Below are 18,581 nucleotides of genomic sequence, written 5' to 3'. Positions count from 1 at the left end.
TGTAAAATTTCTTTAGATATTTCCAATCCAGTTTCCGCTTTTGCCGCCAATCCTTCCAGATATCTTCCTTAAAATCCAAATCTTCTTCTTGAGTCTTTGTCAGTCCACTTTCAGCTTTTACAGGCTCCATTTTTCCTTCCATCCTAGCCTCTGCAATACCTTATAAAGCAAATGATATGTTCTGACAAAATCCTTGTAGCTCCCTCCAAAAAATCTTCAGATTTCTCTCTAATTTGTTTCAAAACTTTTTGTAAGTCTTCAAATGAAACCATCGATAGAATTAAAGAAAAATTAACTTCTAAGTTAAACTATTAAAAGTCCTTAAACAAAGCGGAAGTTCCCTCAAGTAAAGCTGTTTTTCAAACTTCTTTAAGCACAGCTTCGGAAACAAAAGGGGGGAAAAATCCAAAATCAAATCCAAAGTTCTTTCATTAAAAAAAGAAAAAGAAAAAGAAATCACTAAAACTTTCCATATCACTGTTACAAGGGGTAACTATTTCCCTCTTCATTCAGCTCCACCGGAAAGTGAAAGTTAAAAAAGAAAAAAAAGAAAAAAGAAATCACTCTCACTTTGAAGAAAGGCAAACCGCAGCCATCTTTTTTCTCTTTTTTTTCCCCAGTTCAATAGGGAAGATGTAAATAAATTGAGTTAAAGTCTTAGATTGCTCAAAGTCCAGTATCCCTGGGCAATTCCGTCTGCTTATTATTACTCACAAGTCTCTATAATTCGCGGAGGTGGAGGCAATGACTCGCTTCGCTCCCAAAAAAAAGGGAGCAAAGGCATTTGGGAGACGGAGGTTCCCAGACTCCGGAGGAGCACCCAATTTTCGCTCTCCCTAAGTTAAGGGAGAGCTTTTGGGGCTCTACTCCTATCCGGGAGTACTCACCTTGGCCCCTTCTCCCGGGGCACAAGGTTCCAAGCCGCTGAACAGCTGATGTCCGCTGTTCAGGCTGGCTCTGACGCCTTCCCAAGCGGACGCTCCAAAAGAGCCGCCATCGGCACGCCGTCCCACCGGAAGTCCGAATATACAGAATTTTATATGTTGTTTTCCCTAAGGTAAACCTTTAAGATATGATCCACTCTTCCTGAAAATATGCTAGTTGTGCAAGTTTTTAAGCAGAGAATGGCATTTGTTAGAGAATTCAATTCATTGGTATTTATTCATTTATATCAAAGGTAAACCAAAACATTACTGTTATGGTCACTAAACAATGTCACAAATATTAATAATTTGTTGAGATTTAATGCAACAAATTATTGTATTTTTAAAAAATTAAATATCCTAGTGCAACCAAACTTAGATTTGCATGCAGTTATGTGGCTATGTGTATTTGTTTAGTAGTTCCATTAGATGTTGGTACTAGCACATAATAGAATAGAGTAGAGTAGAGTAGAGTAGAGTAGAGTAGAGTAGAGTAGAGTAGAGTAGAGTAGAGTAGAGTAGAGTAGAGTAGAATAGAATAGAGCTGGAAGGGATATTGGAGGTCTTCTAGCCCAGCCCCCTGCTCAAGCAGGAGATCTTATACTATCTCAGACAAGTGACTGTCTAGCCTCTTTTTAAAAATCTCCAGTGTTGGAGTGCCCACGATTTTATGACTTGTGGACTTCAACTCCAGCTGGCTCAGGAATTCTGGGAGTTGAAGTCCACGAGTCATAAAAGAGCCAAGGTTGACTACCCCTGGTCTACAGTATATCAATAAAATAAGACTTCTAATGTCTATTTCCTGACCTGTTCTATTCTTAAAGGGCTGACATCTACCTTCTTCAAAGCTTTATCACTATTTCTCTACAGATAGTCCTCAAGTTATGACCATAATGGAACCTATCCATAACGGTCGTAACTTGTGATGACCGTAAATTGGGTCATTCATATGACCGACCTTATTTTATAATCTTTTTTCCATCATTAAGCATATGCTGTGGTTGCTAGGTGAATGGCACAGTCTTTAAGCAAACCCATGGTTTTGCCAAAAACTGGAAGTAAATGCCGTCATAAAAAGCAGTCATTTGATTGCAGGATGCTGCAAATGGCATGTGATCTGTTGGAAATTTAACACCAGGACATAAATATCCCCAAGGAGAACCGTTATAGCTTCAGATGACTACTAAGTGACTGGCCATAACGCGATGACTACCTGTGCACCTATCTCTAGCCTTGAGAGAAGTTCTCAGTTCTTGTGTTCTGGAATGTCACCTTCAGTATCTGGGCAGATAAGGATATACCTACATGTTACTTTTACAGTTAACTTTCTCAGTTCACATTGCTTTTTCCTTTCCTTGTTTCATTCTGTATAAAAATAACATTTTGGATTCCTAATCCAATATAAATCCCATAGTACTATGAAAAAGCTAGAAAATTTTACTTAACACTGGTCTTAGTGGTTTGGATTTTTTTTTCAGTCTTTGCTAAATTAAGTTATCCTGATCAACACAGTGTTTGCAGATGTCACTAAAATAAAATTACTACAATAAACACTGCAGCTGTTAGATTTCTGTTATTGTGGAGAATATAAGTAAATAACATTTGAAATATTAAATTGTTGTATTACTTATCTGAACATATGTGTAGCAGTTTTATTTGTGTATATATGTGTGTGTGTGAGTACATGTGTTTGTGTGTATGTGAATACACACACAGAGACAGACAGACAGACACAGACACACAGACAGATACACAGACACTGATATATATGAGAGAGAGAGAATGTTCCTAATATCTGTATCAGTGGTAGCAAACCTATGGCACGGGTGCCAGAGGCAGCACTCAGAGCCCTCTCTGTGGGCACACATGCCATTGCCCCAGCCTTGCCTCCCCTGTGACGCCCTCCTCACCAGCAGTCCCCCTGGAGGAGAGTCACCCCCAAGCATGGGCCACGTGGAGTGGCGCAGCCAAGGACATGGCAGCCAGGCAGTGTGGACAAGACTCTGCCCTCACGCTCCATCATGCACAGTTGATGCTGTGAGGTGTGGGCAGAGGGCATGGCCGCCATGGCGCTGCTGGGCTGCCTGGGCGATCTGCGGCGGGCCCTGGAGGTGGTGAGTGGCCCTGTGGGCAGGCAGGGCAGGGGATGGGGTGGGGGCAGAATGGGGGCAGGGCCAGGTTTTATAGGCACTAGGTCTCTAAAAGGTTCGCCATCACTGATCTATATTATAACGCATATGAGGCTTTTTCTTTTACTTCAAGCCAAAACACTTTCATTTAACACACACAGCATGAGCATCTTCAACCCAGTATTCTATTTTATGTCACACATCTTAGAGTCCTTCCTAATTCTACTGTTGAATTTTGGGTTCACATTCAGGTGGAAGTGTGCTATGAACTATCCCATCTCATAATGTCCATTCTCCTTGTGATCTAATTTTTGTCCTTTGTTTAATGTAATCCTTATGTCACCAAAATGTTGTATACCTACATACTATAGATAGCTTGTTACTCTGTGAGATTCAAACCCTCTAACAGGAATTGAACTCATGGGTCTTTTCATTTCAGTAGACAATATACATTTGATTATATACAGTGCATTAGTTTAAGAGGTATCCAGGTCCAGATGCTTAGTTATTGCAGGAAGGTTTATATAGCAAGTGTCAGAATTGTGTATACAGTTCCCCTTCCCTTGAAATCTCAGAGCAGAGAAGTACAGATATTGTTATGTCATGTTCCCATATATAAAGTTTTACATGACTTCCAGTCTCAACCTAGTGCAGGGGTCCCCAACCTTTCTTGGTTGGCGGCCTGGTGCAGGGGTGTGGAAACGCATTTATGTGTGCATGCATGCATGTGCGAATGGGACTGCAAGCACACACACAAATAGGGCCACGATTGTGTACACAACGCAAATGGGGCCATGAGCGCCCGCACGATGCTTGGGCGATGCTAGTGTGAGTGGGGGAAGTGTGCGCTTGCAGCGATAATAGCACTGGCGTGCCGCTGTAATGCTATCATGAGTGGGGCAGTGGGCTCATGGTGCCTGTACAATGCTCACGGTATCGCTAGTGCCTGCGCAACACCGCGATGCTAGCACGAATGGGGGTGCGTGCACACACACACACACACATGTGCACTGGCCAGCCACTCAGGTGGCCCAGTGGCCAACAGCCCATGGCCTGGTAGTGGGCCGCAGCCCACAGGTTGGGAACCTCTGATCTAATGAACAGGGATTCCCTATTTTTACATAGCAGATAACCTATGTGGTATTTTCTGTTACATGGACCTCCAGGAAACACCATGTGACTGGTTTTGCCCTATTTGGACATCAAAATGAATTGCCTGATGGTCTTCCCCATAGATGTTACTTATACCCATATAATGGATATTATACTCCAAAGAATAACAACTACTACTCATATCTGTTGAGCCTCAGTACAATCAAACTGGTCGCATAGTGCCTCCTATTGATCAGTGTAGCTAAAAACACCACAAGGGATATACTGCATACACACACACACACACACACACACTTTACAGTGTACCACAATGAAGCAGAAGAAATAGAAAGTCGCTTTAACAATCTTTATAGTAAATAGAAGCCAAGAGAATATCTGTTTCCAATATAACTTGGCATTATGCTGTAAGCATTTGCATCACAGAATTTAACTATTTAACAAAATGGATTGAAGAAAAGCTGATGGTGTTGGGCTTATTTCAAAACAGTAATCTTTTGGTGATAAGAGTCACAAAAATAGTCTAACTTCATTAAGTTAGATGCCATTTCAATTTCTACATCCATCTATTATGTTAAGAATTCACTATGTTTTATGTTTGTATATCCGCCCTATCTCTTTCAAAATACCCTCCCTCCTGTCTCTTTCAGAATATCATCCTAAATAAGCTTTTTTTTCCCTTCTCCGCTATATTTTCCTTTTTCCTGCATTACCTGTCTTTTTTCTCAGCATCATCTCAGAACTCTATTAGAATTAACTCTGCAGTGATTGACATGCTGTAATTGCTTCATCCTTGTGTAAGAGATGGCAGTGTTTTGTCGCTAAGGCATCCAACCCTTGCAACAGAATAAATTCATATTATGATAGTTCGCAGATGGTTAAATGCTTTTGGGGAGAAATCAAAACTAGTAACTTGAAAAATGCATAAATGCTTTCTGCAAACAGTTGCAGACAAGCTATATACATAAGAAAACAATGAATATGCTAGTGCAAAATAGACTTAATTCTGCATCATGGTGGCCAGTCTAGTTAGAGAAGAAATTTGCTATTCAGATGACTCCACCATGAGTCAAATGAAGTTGATGCCATTTGCTGATTACTATCTTTAAGGGGGGTTAGCAAATTATGGAAAACAGAGCTGTAGCCATAGTATTTACATACAAAATATGTACATAGAGCTTTGTCTTATCTTAAAGTAATTTGTTGTCAGTGTTAGTTATAGCAGTTATTTCTTATTTGGTGCAAGTAGTTAAGATTGTGAGTTTGTGAGTTCTACCCCGGCTTAGGCCAGCCGGGTCACCTTGGGCCAGTCACTGTCTCTCAACCCTTGGAAGGAGGCAATAGCAAACCATTTGTGCAATCTTGCCAAGAAAATTGCAGCGACTTGTCCAGTCAGTCAGCAAGATCAACACTGGCATAAAAGAACAACAACAACAACAACTTTGTATCATCATATTCTCCTTATATGTTTTTTTTCTTCAGCATTTTCCTAAAGTATACATTGGACAGCCATGAAATTCCAATGGCGAAAGAAACCTTTGTTGTCAAGTTGCAGATCTGCATTACTAGGAGGGAACAATAAAGGGCAGGATAGTATCAGCAACATGTTTCAGATGATGTCTGGTTTGGCATTGCAGAGGGTTGTTTTTTTTCCCTGTTCAATCATGTCCAATTCTTGGAGACTGCCTAGATAAGTCCCTGAAGTTTTTCCTGGCAAGGTTTATCAAAAATGGTTACATACTCATTTATTTTTTATTAAAACTATAAAACTAAACAGATTAAAACAGATTAAAACATTAAGACAAAGACCTGGCACCAAGTCAGACTTCTAATATGCAGTCATCTATTCCCAGGGCTTGAGGGGAAAGACTGGTCTTCAAAGCTTTACAGAAGGCCAGGAGGATGGAGGCCTGCTGAACTTCAGGGGCCAGAGTGTGCCATAGAGCAGGGGCTGCCATGGAAAAGACATGCTTCTAGCTCCCACCAGAGGACAATTGTTCTGTGGAAGAGTCTTCTTTGTTTTCCAAGACAAGCAAAACAGGAAAGCTCAGTAGTGTCTGCAACTGGGCTCCATCAAAACAAGCCTTTAAAAAGAAAACTATTTTTAGGCTGTAGCTGCTAAAATGCTATTAATGAAAATCTATTTTCAGGTTGTAGCTGTTGAAATGCTGAATGAGAGAATGCTGTTACTTGGCCTCGCACTGTCCCAAAAGAGTGGGATAGCATGCCCTGTTCTTGTGTGGTTTTTTGGGAGGTCTCAGAGGCCCTGCAAAAGGAGGGCCCTTTCATGTGACTGGGACCTGCTCTCACTGGGCTTGTGCAGCCTCTGAAAATCATGTGAAAATGCTTGCTCGATTTTCAAAGGCCTTAGAGGGCTTGCATGTCAGCAAAAATGGCATGGTCAGTGGCCCCCAACCTTTGGGGTACCAGGGACCGATTCCATGGAGAGAGGTTTTTCCACGGACTGGAGAGGGCATGGTTTCACATGCTGCCTGCATCCCGTGGATGGGGCTTCACTTGTTTGCACAGCCTGGTTTCTTGCGTACTGCGGCCCAGTGCCAGTACACAGACTGAGAATTGGGGATCCCTGTCATAGGTTCATCCTCACTGGATTAGGCATTACTCACAACATTGTACTACAGTTGCACAATACTTGAAAAAACACGGTTAACATATCTTTAGTATATTCTAATGGGAAAAATTCAGATTTATCCCAAATAATTTACACAAATCTATCCACTTTTTGTTGTATACTCACAGCGTATAATTAATCTTTCATCATGCCATCTGCCACATTGAATGGTTTTTAATTGCAAAACTAATGTCTGAAAAATCCTTAAATCTCTGCCACTCTCAAAACTTAATGTTCAGATGTACATTTCTATTCAATAAGTCTGTAGAGAGGTGAAAATCCTGCACTTATTTATTGAAATCCAGAGCACCACTTACCCTTAATGGGCTTGGGTTATGAATGTCACAATTTTGTTGTTGTTACAGGTGGGGAACTCAAGGGGATTTTACCACCACCCACCCTCGGCCTGTCGTCAAAGTGAAACTTTTTACAGAAAGCACAGGGGTCCTGGCACTTGAAGATAAAGAGCTAGGAAGGGTGAGTGTTAACATTTTTTTTTACTAGTATAAAATATTGAGTAAGAGGGTAACTGCTATAAGCTTCTTTGTGAATCCCATAAATATGTATTCGTTTCAGACTTGCAGTAAAAACCCAATTTATAGATAACAAATTATTAATGAACTGTAACCAGAATGTATGGAGAATAGCAAGATGTTTGGCCTATGCAATTCATAAATGTAAAATAGAATTTGTCAATAATTGATATTTACTTTATCTCTGAAATGGTGAACCTGGTACTTTCGGTGTAAAAAGTAATGTCGTACCTATTAAGGGTAGATAATAACAGCTGATTTTGAACTGTGCTTTTTGCTTTATTCATCTTTTTGCTAGTGAGGGTCTCAAAAATAAGAAATAAGCTAGCTAGCCTTCTCCAGATATGTTAGAATAGTAATTCCCAGAATTTCTAGCCAAAATGATACTTTCTGAGAATTTGGGAGTTGTATGACCAAAACATCAGGAGAAAAAGCCTGGAAAGGTGAATAAAGATTATACCTCAGGTTGTAGCAAATTCCAGTTATTATGTGCTCAGTATCTGTTCAGTAATATATTGGTGAGGGGAAGATGATAAAAAAAATGGTGGCTCTGTGGCAGTTTGATCAAAGCCCCATTTGCTTTGGATCACATACAAATGGGATGAATTATCATTTTGTCTTTTCCAAAATGCCACTGCATCTGGTATAGATTGTTCTTATTTAATGACCACAATTGGGACCAGCAACTTGGACATTAAGTGAAGGGGTTGCTAAATGAAACCCTGACTGTGCTTATGAACGTAATTCAGCTCTTTGTTTTACAGACCTGTAAAGTTAGAAATACAAGGATTGGTTGTAAGGTTATGTTTTCATCATTGTATAACTGCAAACAGTCACTAAATGAGTCATTTGCTAAATGAGGACTAGTCATAACTGAATTTTAATTAAGCCTCCACTTAGAGTATTTGGGTACATTACAGCTCATTTGAGATAAAACAATAACTTTAAAAACATGATGTTTGAAATTATTAAAATAAAATCCAGGTATTCCTTGCATACCAACCCTTCATTCAATAACAATTCGAAGTTATAATAGTGCTGAAAAAATATCTTTCTAGCCCATTTAAAAACATTTGGGATCTTTGCATTTCAAGATAATAAGCTATTTGCTCTTTTATGTGTTGAAAGCACATATTGGTAGTAGGTAAGGGTCAGGCAAAGAAAAGAGTATCTACAGAAATTGTTTGCTTTTTCTCTCTTCACCCTCACCACCACAGAATGGAAAGAAAGGAAGAGATTTCAATTGAGTACTAATGTAAGATGTTTATGTAGCATACCCATGGCTCCCAGGCCCAGGTTGTGGTGCAGTCACATTGCTTTCAGTGTAAACAAGACAGTAAGCAGGCACTTGAGCATTGCAAAGGCCAGCAGAATGGTTAGGAGGCAAACAAAAACCCAAAATGTGTAACTAAGTAATCTTGTCTTTTTCTAGCTGGAAAGCACAGTTGTGATCACTGATTTGCCAATTAAGGACCACTTCGCTTAGCAGCAGAGTTGACAATTTCAAAGAGAGTCATTAAGTGAGAATTCCCTGGAGCCAGAAAATTAAAGAGTTGACATTAAGTTATGATCCTTTGCGGATCATGCTTATTAAAAGAAAATTGGATAAAGCAAGTAACAATGTTAATGGAAAAGCCTCCCACACTTGATTCCAGCATTGAAGTGCATCATTATACTGAAGTATACAATTCAGTATTTAAAGAAGATGCACATGGTGGAACACATAAATTGTACTTGGTTTGAAGACAAATTCTTTGTGTGAGGCATTGTCAGTCTTAGCAAGCAATATAGCCTGAAAGCGATGTGGTGCTGGTTACTAACTTGGCTAGCTTCAATAAAAGGTTTGGATCGATTCATGAAAGTCATGTGGATCAATAACTATTAGCCTTGATGGAGCGTGACTGTCTCTGAAGGCCATCTGCTGAGAGACTACTGGGAGATTTCCTTGTGCATTTAGTTGGCCACTGTGAGAACAGGCTGCTGGATTAGATGGGCCTGAGGTCCAATCCAGCAGGGCACTGCTTATGTTCAATTTGTTTCTAGCTGTGTAAGATCTGCTGTTCCCATTCTCCAAAGCAAAAGAGGATTATTTAAAAGATACAACTATTACTGACTCTTTGGTTTCTTGAAGCAGTACAGAAAGAAAAAACAGTATAACCGGCTAGGAGATATCTTATACAAATTAAGCTGCGCTATTTCTGGAAAAATAGTGCTAGATTGTGTAGTTGTTCAAACGATTTGGATGATTGTCGCTGCAATATGGGTTTTTATTACTGAGAAATAAGAGCATTCTTGATTTTTTTTTAATGGGCTAGAATTTTTTCTTGATTTTAATTGTATGCTAAATTGCATGAGAAGATATAAGAGGTTTATTGTATTCCTTAAATCTTTGCAAAACTGATTCTGGATTTAAAATAACAACAACCCTTACCAGAAGGTAGGAATTATGAATATTATCCATATATTCAAAACTGATAGCGATGCTACATTTTCTATTGGGAATAACATCCTATTCCAGTGATGGCGAATCTTTTAGAGACTGAATGCTCAAACTGCAACCCAAAACCCACTTATGCATCGTCGAGTGGCGGGTGGGCATGGCCCATTGGGTGGGCGTGGCTGTGGTGGTAACGGCAGACTGGGTGGGACTAAAAAGTTCAATCAATCAATTCGAACTTTGCGAGATCTTTTTTTTTTCCACGAGAAGTTGAAATTGACTGATTGAACCTTTTTTTTTTGCACACGGCGGCAGAGGCCTAAAGTGAAAAGGTTTTATAAAACCCAGCTGAAGGCCTAAGACTGGGGTGATGGCACGCATGCCCACAGAGAGGGCTCTGAGTGCCGCCTCTGGCACCTGTGCCATAGGTTTGCCACCACTGTCCTATGATATGATGGAAGAGGTCATCATCTAGATTAATTTGTTCATGAAGGCCTAAGTGTTTCATTGAAATGAATAAATAAATCCTTTGTGCTAGTGCACTGGGAAGGACTTCCAAATTCCTAAGAAATTGCGGATTTAGAGCAGTAAAAGTGGTAGAGATTCTTTTGGTTGTGTTATCTGACTTGTTACAAGTAGTCTTCAACTTGCAACTGTAATGGATCCTTCCTATTATGGTCATAAATTGTGATAGTTGTAAAGTGAATCATCACGTGATTGATCCAATTTTATGACCTTTTTTGCAGTGGTTGTTAAAGAATTGCCACAGTTATAAAATCAGGAGATCCAGGCAGTTCAAATGACTAAAAGGATTTATTGTAAGCGTAAGCTCTCTACAAGAATCTGAACCATTAAAGTCAAAGCAATTTGGTGATAAATGAGGAATTCATAGTGGGCTGGACTTAGATCTCTTGTAAGCACAAAGAGACTCTTGACTGATGATGCATTTGACCCCTCCCTGGGGCTCAGTTTTATCATCTCCTACACTGCTGCAGTCATTAAGCAAACACTGCAGCTGTTAAGAGACTTCAGTGTTTACTATAGGGCATTTTAAGTAAACTGGAAGTAAACACCAGTTTGGGGCAAAAATGTAAATCATGGTCATATGATCATGGGATACTGCAGACAGTCATAAAGGTGGGATGGTTGCCAAGCGCCCAAAATGTGGTCATGTGACTGTAGGGTGGGATTGTCAGAACTCTGGAACCATATTGTAAATACTTTGGAGGAAGAGTCTGTTGCAATTTTGAACAGCCGCTAAGCAACCAGTTGTAAATCATGGACTACCTGTACCTCTATTGTTCACTTTGAACTTAATCTTAACAGCTGTAATTTTGGATCACATTAACAAAAAGCTTCTTAGGTGGACTTTTTTCACAGCAATTAAAATTCATTTCTGTTCTCTGACTACATCATTCCTAAGACAAGTTGCTAGATGAAAGGCTACCTAACTTTTTTTGCCCCTCCTCTCTATTACCTTTTTTTTCTTCACAATGCAGCACCACTTAGTATTTTGAATTATGCCATTGATGACTGATGAAATATACACTGACTATATAACTTCACTATTCTGAACTTCAGTTCAGACAAGCCAGTCCGCTTTAAACAGAAGTGCCAAAACCAAATTCTGCATGCATCAATTTGCTTTTAAAGCAGTCTGATATTATATTCTAATCAAAAGTATTCAAAACATTTTCTTAACTGAGAAAGCAAGCTTAAAAATATTACTGTAGATGTCAACTACATTTGCATCTCATGCAAAACCGTGTGTTGTGGATGTAAACCTCAAGCCAGTTATTCACATTACTCTGGGCTGTTTGCCAGATGGTCTCAAATGTTCAGTTACATCCATGAGGAAGAAATGCTCTTTGTCACATACATACAGAGATTTACTCTAGTCTGTTCTATTTTGGAGATAAATTGTTTGAGTCCTTTAAAAATAAAAAAGGCAATATTGGAGGAGACAACCAAGGGAGCAGTTATGAATAAGGGCTGAAAAATAGCCTAAGATTGTTTCATTCAGCCTCTCATTAAAACTTAGACTTGCCAGGAATCTACAGAACATCCAGGTAATTGAGAAAAATAGAACATCTGTTTTCCAGAGAATTTTAGATTCGAAGATATAAGTAATACATTTACATAGAAATTTGAATCTTTTCCTATGCTATGTAAGTGTCTCTTTCTGGGTTGTTTTCTGTATAAACTGGGAAACTGTAGACTGTAATCACAATCTTGCATTCCAGTCTTCAGTTTGGGCAGGAAAATGTTATTTTATTTATAACTAGCTGTACCCGGCCATGCGTTGCTGTGGCTCAGTCTGGTTAAATGGAAAAGAAGTGTGTTGCTTTTACGTCCAACAGATGGCGCTGTTTTTCAAAAAAAGCATGTTTTACCTGTCACAGGTGTGACATCTATATAATAGTAGGTATATAAAAACATGCGCGTATTCGAATGCAACGTTGTTTCAAAATTTCAAAGCAATCGGTGAAGAACGTTCGGAGATTTAAGATTTTGAACAAATGAACATTTACATTTTTATTTATATAGATATTTTGGTAGCTAACTTTCCACAGAAAAAAAGTTTATTTGTAGTAAAACCCATCTTGTGGTATGCCTGGAATATTGCATTCTCTTTTATGATTTTAACCTTTATATTTTCTATGTAAAGTTTGATATTTTTTTATCCTGGTCAAGATTGCGCTCTCTCTTCTCCAAGGACAGGATGGAAAGATTAAAACTGACTCCATGTATATGACTAGGAAGATCCATTATTAAAACTATTTTCATCTTTTAATTTCTAACCTATATTTCTCCAAAAAAGTTGAACAGGCAATTTTGTCACATTCTGAGGATAAAGGATACCAAGAAGGTTAGTGCGGAAAGAATATCAGATCAGTTGCTTCCCAGAAAATAGGTGGTTACAGCAGCAACAACCAAGTTGCTATCCTAAACTGTAGCCAATGTGGGGAGACTCGGGAGGTTTCTGGGAAAGGAGTGTTGAGACCCCCAGTCTTCCATTGTTTGGATTCAGATGTTTCCACTATACTCTACATACATGTTACATACATGCAAGAATATATGCACACCATGTATGTGTGAGTGGAAGAAGCTCAAATGAGTCTTATTATCGTTTCTTATTATATCATGCAACTAAGAACATGATTTTGAAAGCTTTTGGTTTCACAAAATATAGTGTCAGGTACTTGGAAAAGAATATAAGATGCTTACACTCTGTAATCAGATGTATTAAAAAGGTTTAGATTGGAGATATTTGACAGCTGGATACTTACACTGTGGCACCCAATACTATGTTCTCTAAGGATGGGACTTCTTAGTTCTCTTGCTAATGGCCACTGGATGGTCAGGGGAAGTGGCTATATCTGTTTTCACAGTGATAGAGGAACGTGCATGGTGCGCCAAGTTAGTAACATTTTGTAAATTATTATCCATTTTCTTTGGAGTCTGAGAAGTTCGTTGCACATGGATTTTTAATTTGTTAAGGCAGGTTCAAAAAATATATATCAGCGTAAAGTTGGCTTGCCTAACTGAACAATTTGTTTTAAACAATCCTTTCTGGTGTGCACATAATAACAATGCAACTTTTATGGACAGTGAAATCGTGAACTCTGTTAAAGTTCTCATAGCTGCATGGGAAAATTAGTTTGAGGAGAGACTGGCAACCTGAAAGATTGGCAATGAATTTTTCCATTCATATTGCATGGCATGGTGGTCTAGTGGTAAAGATGCTCGCCTCCCACTCAGAAAGCTGAGAGTTCAATCCTAAGTAGCTGCAGATGTTTCTCTCCTAGGGTGCAAAGAAAAAAATGTTTGCTGTGAATTCTGCATGGAAGGAAGGGCATCCTGCCTCAGCTTCATTCGCTCACTTGTAAAAAGGGAGATTTATATGTAGTAGCTGTGGTTGAACATAATATGTGAAAGTAAGTTCATTATTTATGGTATCCATCTAAGTTAATATTTTGTGACCATAACATAATTTGAATCATTTCCAAAGCTATTCATCTTACCGTCTTTTCTCAAATTTTCAGTAAATAGTGAAAAATCCATTTCACGTTTAGCATCATACCGGATTTATTGTGGGATCTTCCTGTTTCTTTTTTCATTAAGTTAATATCTATTAAGATATATACATTGTTGTATCTCTAAGGTATGTATATTCCTCATATACAGAATCATTAAAAATCATTATGGATGCAAGCACCAATTTTCTGTAGTGGGTAGCATGGCTTGCTTTTAAAAAGATCTGTGTTAGAAATATGGTTAGTCACTGGTGGGGAAAATGGCAGGTTGAGTGGCTCCTGCAAAGGAAAACCCACACCACAACTGATTTGGTATTCAAGCAGAACTTGTAGCCTGAAGAATTGTTTGGATGTAAGGGAAATCAGCTATTTGTCCTCTAGATAGTTGCTCCTTGCAAGAAGATCATGAAATGGAGATTTTGCATTCAGCTGTTGAATTCAGCAGCTGAAAAACAGGGCTTACATCCAGTGTGGAGCTGTGGTGTAGCCAGTTTATACAGACACTAGAACTGACCCCCACCCCCACCCTTTCCATAACACTTTATATAACTTAATATTTTTTAGTAGACATTTTCTTCAGAGACAGGTAAGTACTTCCTTTTGGAGCTTTTCAAGATAGTCAGTTACCAAATGCTCAGATTCCCCACCTTTGACTATTTTCTATACATACATATATTCATATTCATGAAACCATGTCATTTTTTACTTTTGGTGACTATGTTACCATACCCTTGGGGTTTTCTTGGCTATAGGAAAGTAGTTTGCCATTATCTTCCTACAGGATAGGGTTGCTGGTTGCTGGGTTTGTTTTTTTTAAATTCCAGTTTCTTTATACTTTCCTTTTATACTTTCTTTATACTTTCAGTCCACACCCATTGGAGTATCGAGGCATCTTTTTGCCTCTGTGCAAGTCAGCAGATAAAATCACTTCATTTATTTGTATAGGAAAATGAAAAGTAGGCATCCAGCAGGAATCTCAGCATGTTATAGTATAAAGACTGGGCAAAGTTTGTAACTTCCTCTTTTTAAAAAATCAGCATAGAAAAATTGAGCATAGAAGTAGAGAATAAAAGAAATACAGAAATTGACTAAATTGCTTGAAGGCATATAAACTTCTGTGCTAAATGATATTTTCTTACTTTCCTTTTTTGTTACTGTTGATCCAGCCGGAAGAGCAGATAAATGGTGAAATCTGCATGCTTATTATCTCTGTCCACTCAGTTGTTTTTCCTGAGTTTTGCAAGTTCATGTTGCAGCTGATTCTTTGCATAGGAGAAAGGAATCGCCCAGATTGGGCAACACTGTCTCTATTTCCTCCTAGGTGTGATATCAATTTAGGATTCATTGTTGTGATCTTGTATTACAAGTAGACAGTCAAACAGCTGCCAGAGGCTGTGGAGCTACGGTATCTGTTGTATTGTAGTGAGCATCATGTGAATAACTGCTGGCCAGACATTATGTGTGTATGATCAATGTAATGACCTCCTGATTCTTAGGGAGCAGGTTCATTCTCATAGGACAGTGGTGGCGAACCTATGGCACGGGTGCCAGAGGCGGCACTCAGAGCCCTCTCTGTGGGCACACGCACCATCGCCCCAGTTCTAGGCCTTCAGCTGGGTTTTATAAAACCTTTTCGCTTTAGGCCTCCACCACCATGTACAAAAAAAGAGGTTCAATCAATCAGTCAATTTCAACTTCTCGCGGGGAAAAAAAAGATCTTGCAAAGTTGGAATTGATTGAATTTTTTAGTCCCACCCAGTCTGCTGTTACCACCACAGCCATGCCCACCCAATGGGCCACACCCACCCGACACCCGACGATGCATAAGTGGGTTTTGGGTTGCAGTTTGGGCACTCAGACTCTAAAAGATTTGCCATCACTGTCATAGGGCCAAAATAGGTGAACAAAATTAGCTAGGAAAACAGAGAGGTTGGCAACAAAAGTCAAGGATAAGATAGTAGCATATAACTTCAATCTGATACATCAGCTTGCAGTAGTGGGGTATTCACTTTTTTTTAGATGTTTACACATAGAGATATGGGTGTGCCATCTGCCTAGTATGAAGGTGGCAGACACTGTCTACATAGTTATTTAGATAGTGCTGGGAAAAGCTGTTCGTTGGCTGTGGCACATTTTCGGCATCAATGACTGATGATATCACTTTTCCACACAGAGAATCAATTAAGTTTAGCTGAAAAGTCTCAATGAATGGTTGAGACAATATTATTGGGAAAAGGTTTAGATTTGTGAGGTACAGTACAGTACAGGTAGTCCTCGGCGTACGACCACAATTCAGCCCAAAATTTCTGATGCTAAGTAAAACTTTTGTTAAGTGTGCACTCATCCTCCCACACTCATGCTAGTTCCACCCCAAGCATCCTGCTGGTGCTAGCACTACTCCACCCTGAAGATCCTGCCGGCATTAGTGCTGCCCAGACCCCGAGAATCCTGCCAGCACTAGTGCCACCCCAGCCCGAGCATCCCGCCGGCGCTAGCACCACTCCGCCCTGAGCGCCCCACCAGCACTAGTGCTGCCCCGATCACAAGCATCCCGCCAGCGCTAGTGCCACCCCAAGCATCCCGCTGGTGCTAGCACTGCCCCAGCCCAGACTGTCCCACTGGCACTAGTGTCGCCCACAGCATCCTGCCAGAGCTAGTGCTGCCCCATTTGCAGCACTTGCACCCGTGCAGCCCCGTTTGCATGTGCACATGCACTTGCATGCAGCTGTTTGCGCATGCGCTCATGCGTAGCTCATTTGTGCATGCATGCACAGGATTCATTTTTGCATGTGCACATGTGTGGCCCATTTGCACGCATGCACGTAGCAGTGCCTGCCTCCCTTTCCAGGCCGCCAAATCAAAAAGGTTGGCGACAATAGATCCATGACACAGCTCTAAAAGTCAGTTAGTATTTGTATTTGTAATCCAGGCAGGCCAGTTTCAAAATAGTTTATCATCTCTGCCACACAGATAAGCAGCCCAAGAGTTTTTTTTTCCCTTTTCCCAGCTGTAATCTTCAAAAGTGAAAGTTTCCAAGGATAACAAAGTCTTATCTGAATCTGGGCTTCAAGCCAAGTTTCCTTTAAGCATAATAGATTGTAGTGCCATGGTTTGCTACTAGATGTCATTGACACTGTCTTCCAGCTTTTAAATCAAAACTTATATTGCAAGCTTTTCAAGTCTCTTTTTCTTAAAAAAAAAAAAAGTCTCAAAAGCACTTTTAGAACCAAAATTTCAAAGCTATATATCTGTATTGATTCCAAATTAATCTTGTAATTTTTTTCTGTTTCCCCCAAGCAATTAGTTCGCCGCTTTTCTTTTCCTGGGGGAATGGGGTGGAAATTCCCCTTCTCTCTCTCATCGGGGAGGATTCTTTGCTTTGGGTGTTTTTTTCGAGGAAAAAGTCTTAAAATCATAAAGAAAGGATAAAGTATTACCCAGTTCCATCCACATTGCTCAAAATTTGCTCCTTAGTACTTATTTTCTTCAGTTGTCAGCAGCTTCTGACTGGCACACAAATGTGGCCAGTCCTTCCCCCGCCAGTTTGGAGGGCTTCCTCAGATCAAACAGAAGGGCTGCCACCCCTCTGCAATCAATGAAGGTCCCCTCCTTCTTCATTGCCTCTCCAGGGTGACGTTCGACCCTTTTTAGGGTCCCCAGCAGGGTGAAATCGAACATGGAAGATGGAGCCCCATCTTCCTGCATCTGTCACACCGTGATGCCTAACCGGAAGCCGTGATAGAGCAGTTTTTAAATGGATACTGCAAAGAAAGCCAGCAGAATGCAAGGAATAACCAGTATAGAAGAATCACTCATAGCTGAGGGTGACTTTTTTGGTAAGAAATATTATGTATTTCTGTCAAATGAAAGAAGATCTAAGTAAAAACGGGGGAGTTGGAGTGCTTGATGCATAATTATCTCTTATACAAGCTCTGTAGATAAGGGTATGTTGAGGGTAAAATTGTCCTGTAACTTGAAAGTAGCATAGAGTATCATAACAGATTACCTATATATGGAAGAAATTGTTTCAGTGAGTCAATGTGTGTGTCTATATATTCCCCCCAAAAGACAAATATTACTAGTGACAACTATCTCCAAAGAAGCTAAAATTAACATAGAAAATGGCAAATGAAATTAGACATCTGAAAAGGCTGCAATGATAATGATGGGTAGCTTCAATCGCTTTCATGTAAAAGGAAAAATGCCAGCTTGGATAAAATACAGTCTAGAAACTGGGAGACTGTGAGCTATAGTTGCACAAAGTCAGCCTGGTGGCATTGGGACAATTACTGTCTCTCAACTGTAGGAAGAAAGCAATGACAAGAGAGTTCTGAAGACATTGCCAAGAAAACTGCAGGGACTTGTCCAGGCAGGTCACTAGAAATCAACACCAATTCAAGGGTACAAAAAACAGCAACAACCTACCACAATGACATTAATGTCATCTTTTCTGACATAGACTGATCAGAAATAATTGTAGATGGCTTGATGAAAATGTCAACCTATATGTAGCTGCTGCAAAACCAGAAAATTCTATGCTTGCAAATGTTTGTAGGGGAAATGAAAATAGAACTGCTGATATAATAATGCCCTTACACAAATTTATGGTGAAATCACACTTAGAGTATTATGTATAGTTCTGGTCACAGTTCCTTTAGAAAGTTCCTTTAGAAGTGGGAAAGGTTTTGAAACAGAGGGACCAACATAATTAAGGGGTGGGCTAGCCTCCTATGAGGAAAGATTATAGCTCCAGCTTGAAAGCAAAAGAGATTTTACAAAG

At 39.7% G+C, this 18,581-nt stretch overlaps 1 protein-coding gene across 4 annotated transcripts in view; it reads left to right on the top strand.

Moving 5' to 3' along the window:
• The window catches only part of CADPS2 (calcium dependent secretion activator 2), a 317,808-nt gene that overhangs the window by 132,338 nt on the left and 166,889 nt on the right, over nt 1-18,581 (top strand). For all 4 annotated transcript variants that reach the window (XM_029285368.1, XM_015822226.1, XM_015822219.1 and 1 more), the window contains exon 7: nt 7,160-7,271. In XM_029285368.1, coding sequence (XP_029141201.1) covers nt 7,160-7,271 — 112 coding nt within the window. The remainder of the gene's footprint in view (nt 1-7,159; nt 7,272-18,581) is intronic.

Source organism: Protobothrops mucrosquamatus, unplaced genomic scaffold (genome assembly GCF_001527695.2).
Source record: "Protobothrops mucrosquamatus isolate PMUCROS unplaced genomic scaffold, P.Mucros_1.0 scaffold_172, whole genome shotgun sequence".
NCBI classification, from domain to species: domain Eukaryota; kingdom Metazoa; phylum Chordata; class Lepidosauria; order Squamata; family Viperidae; genus Protobothrops; species Protobothrops mucrosquamatus.
This window is presented reverse-complemented; position numbering and strand designations above follow the sequence as displayed.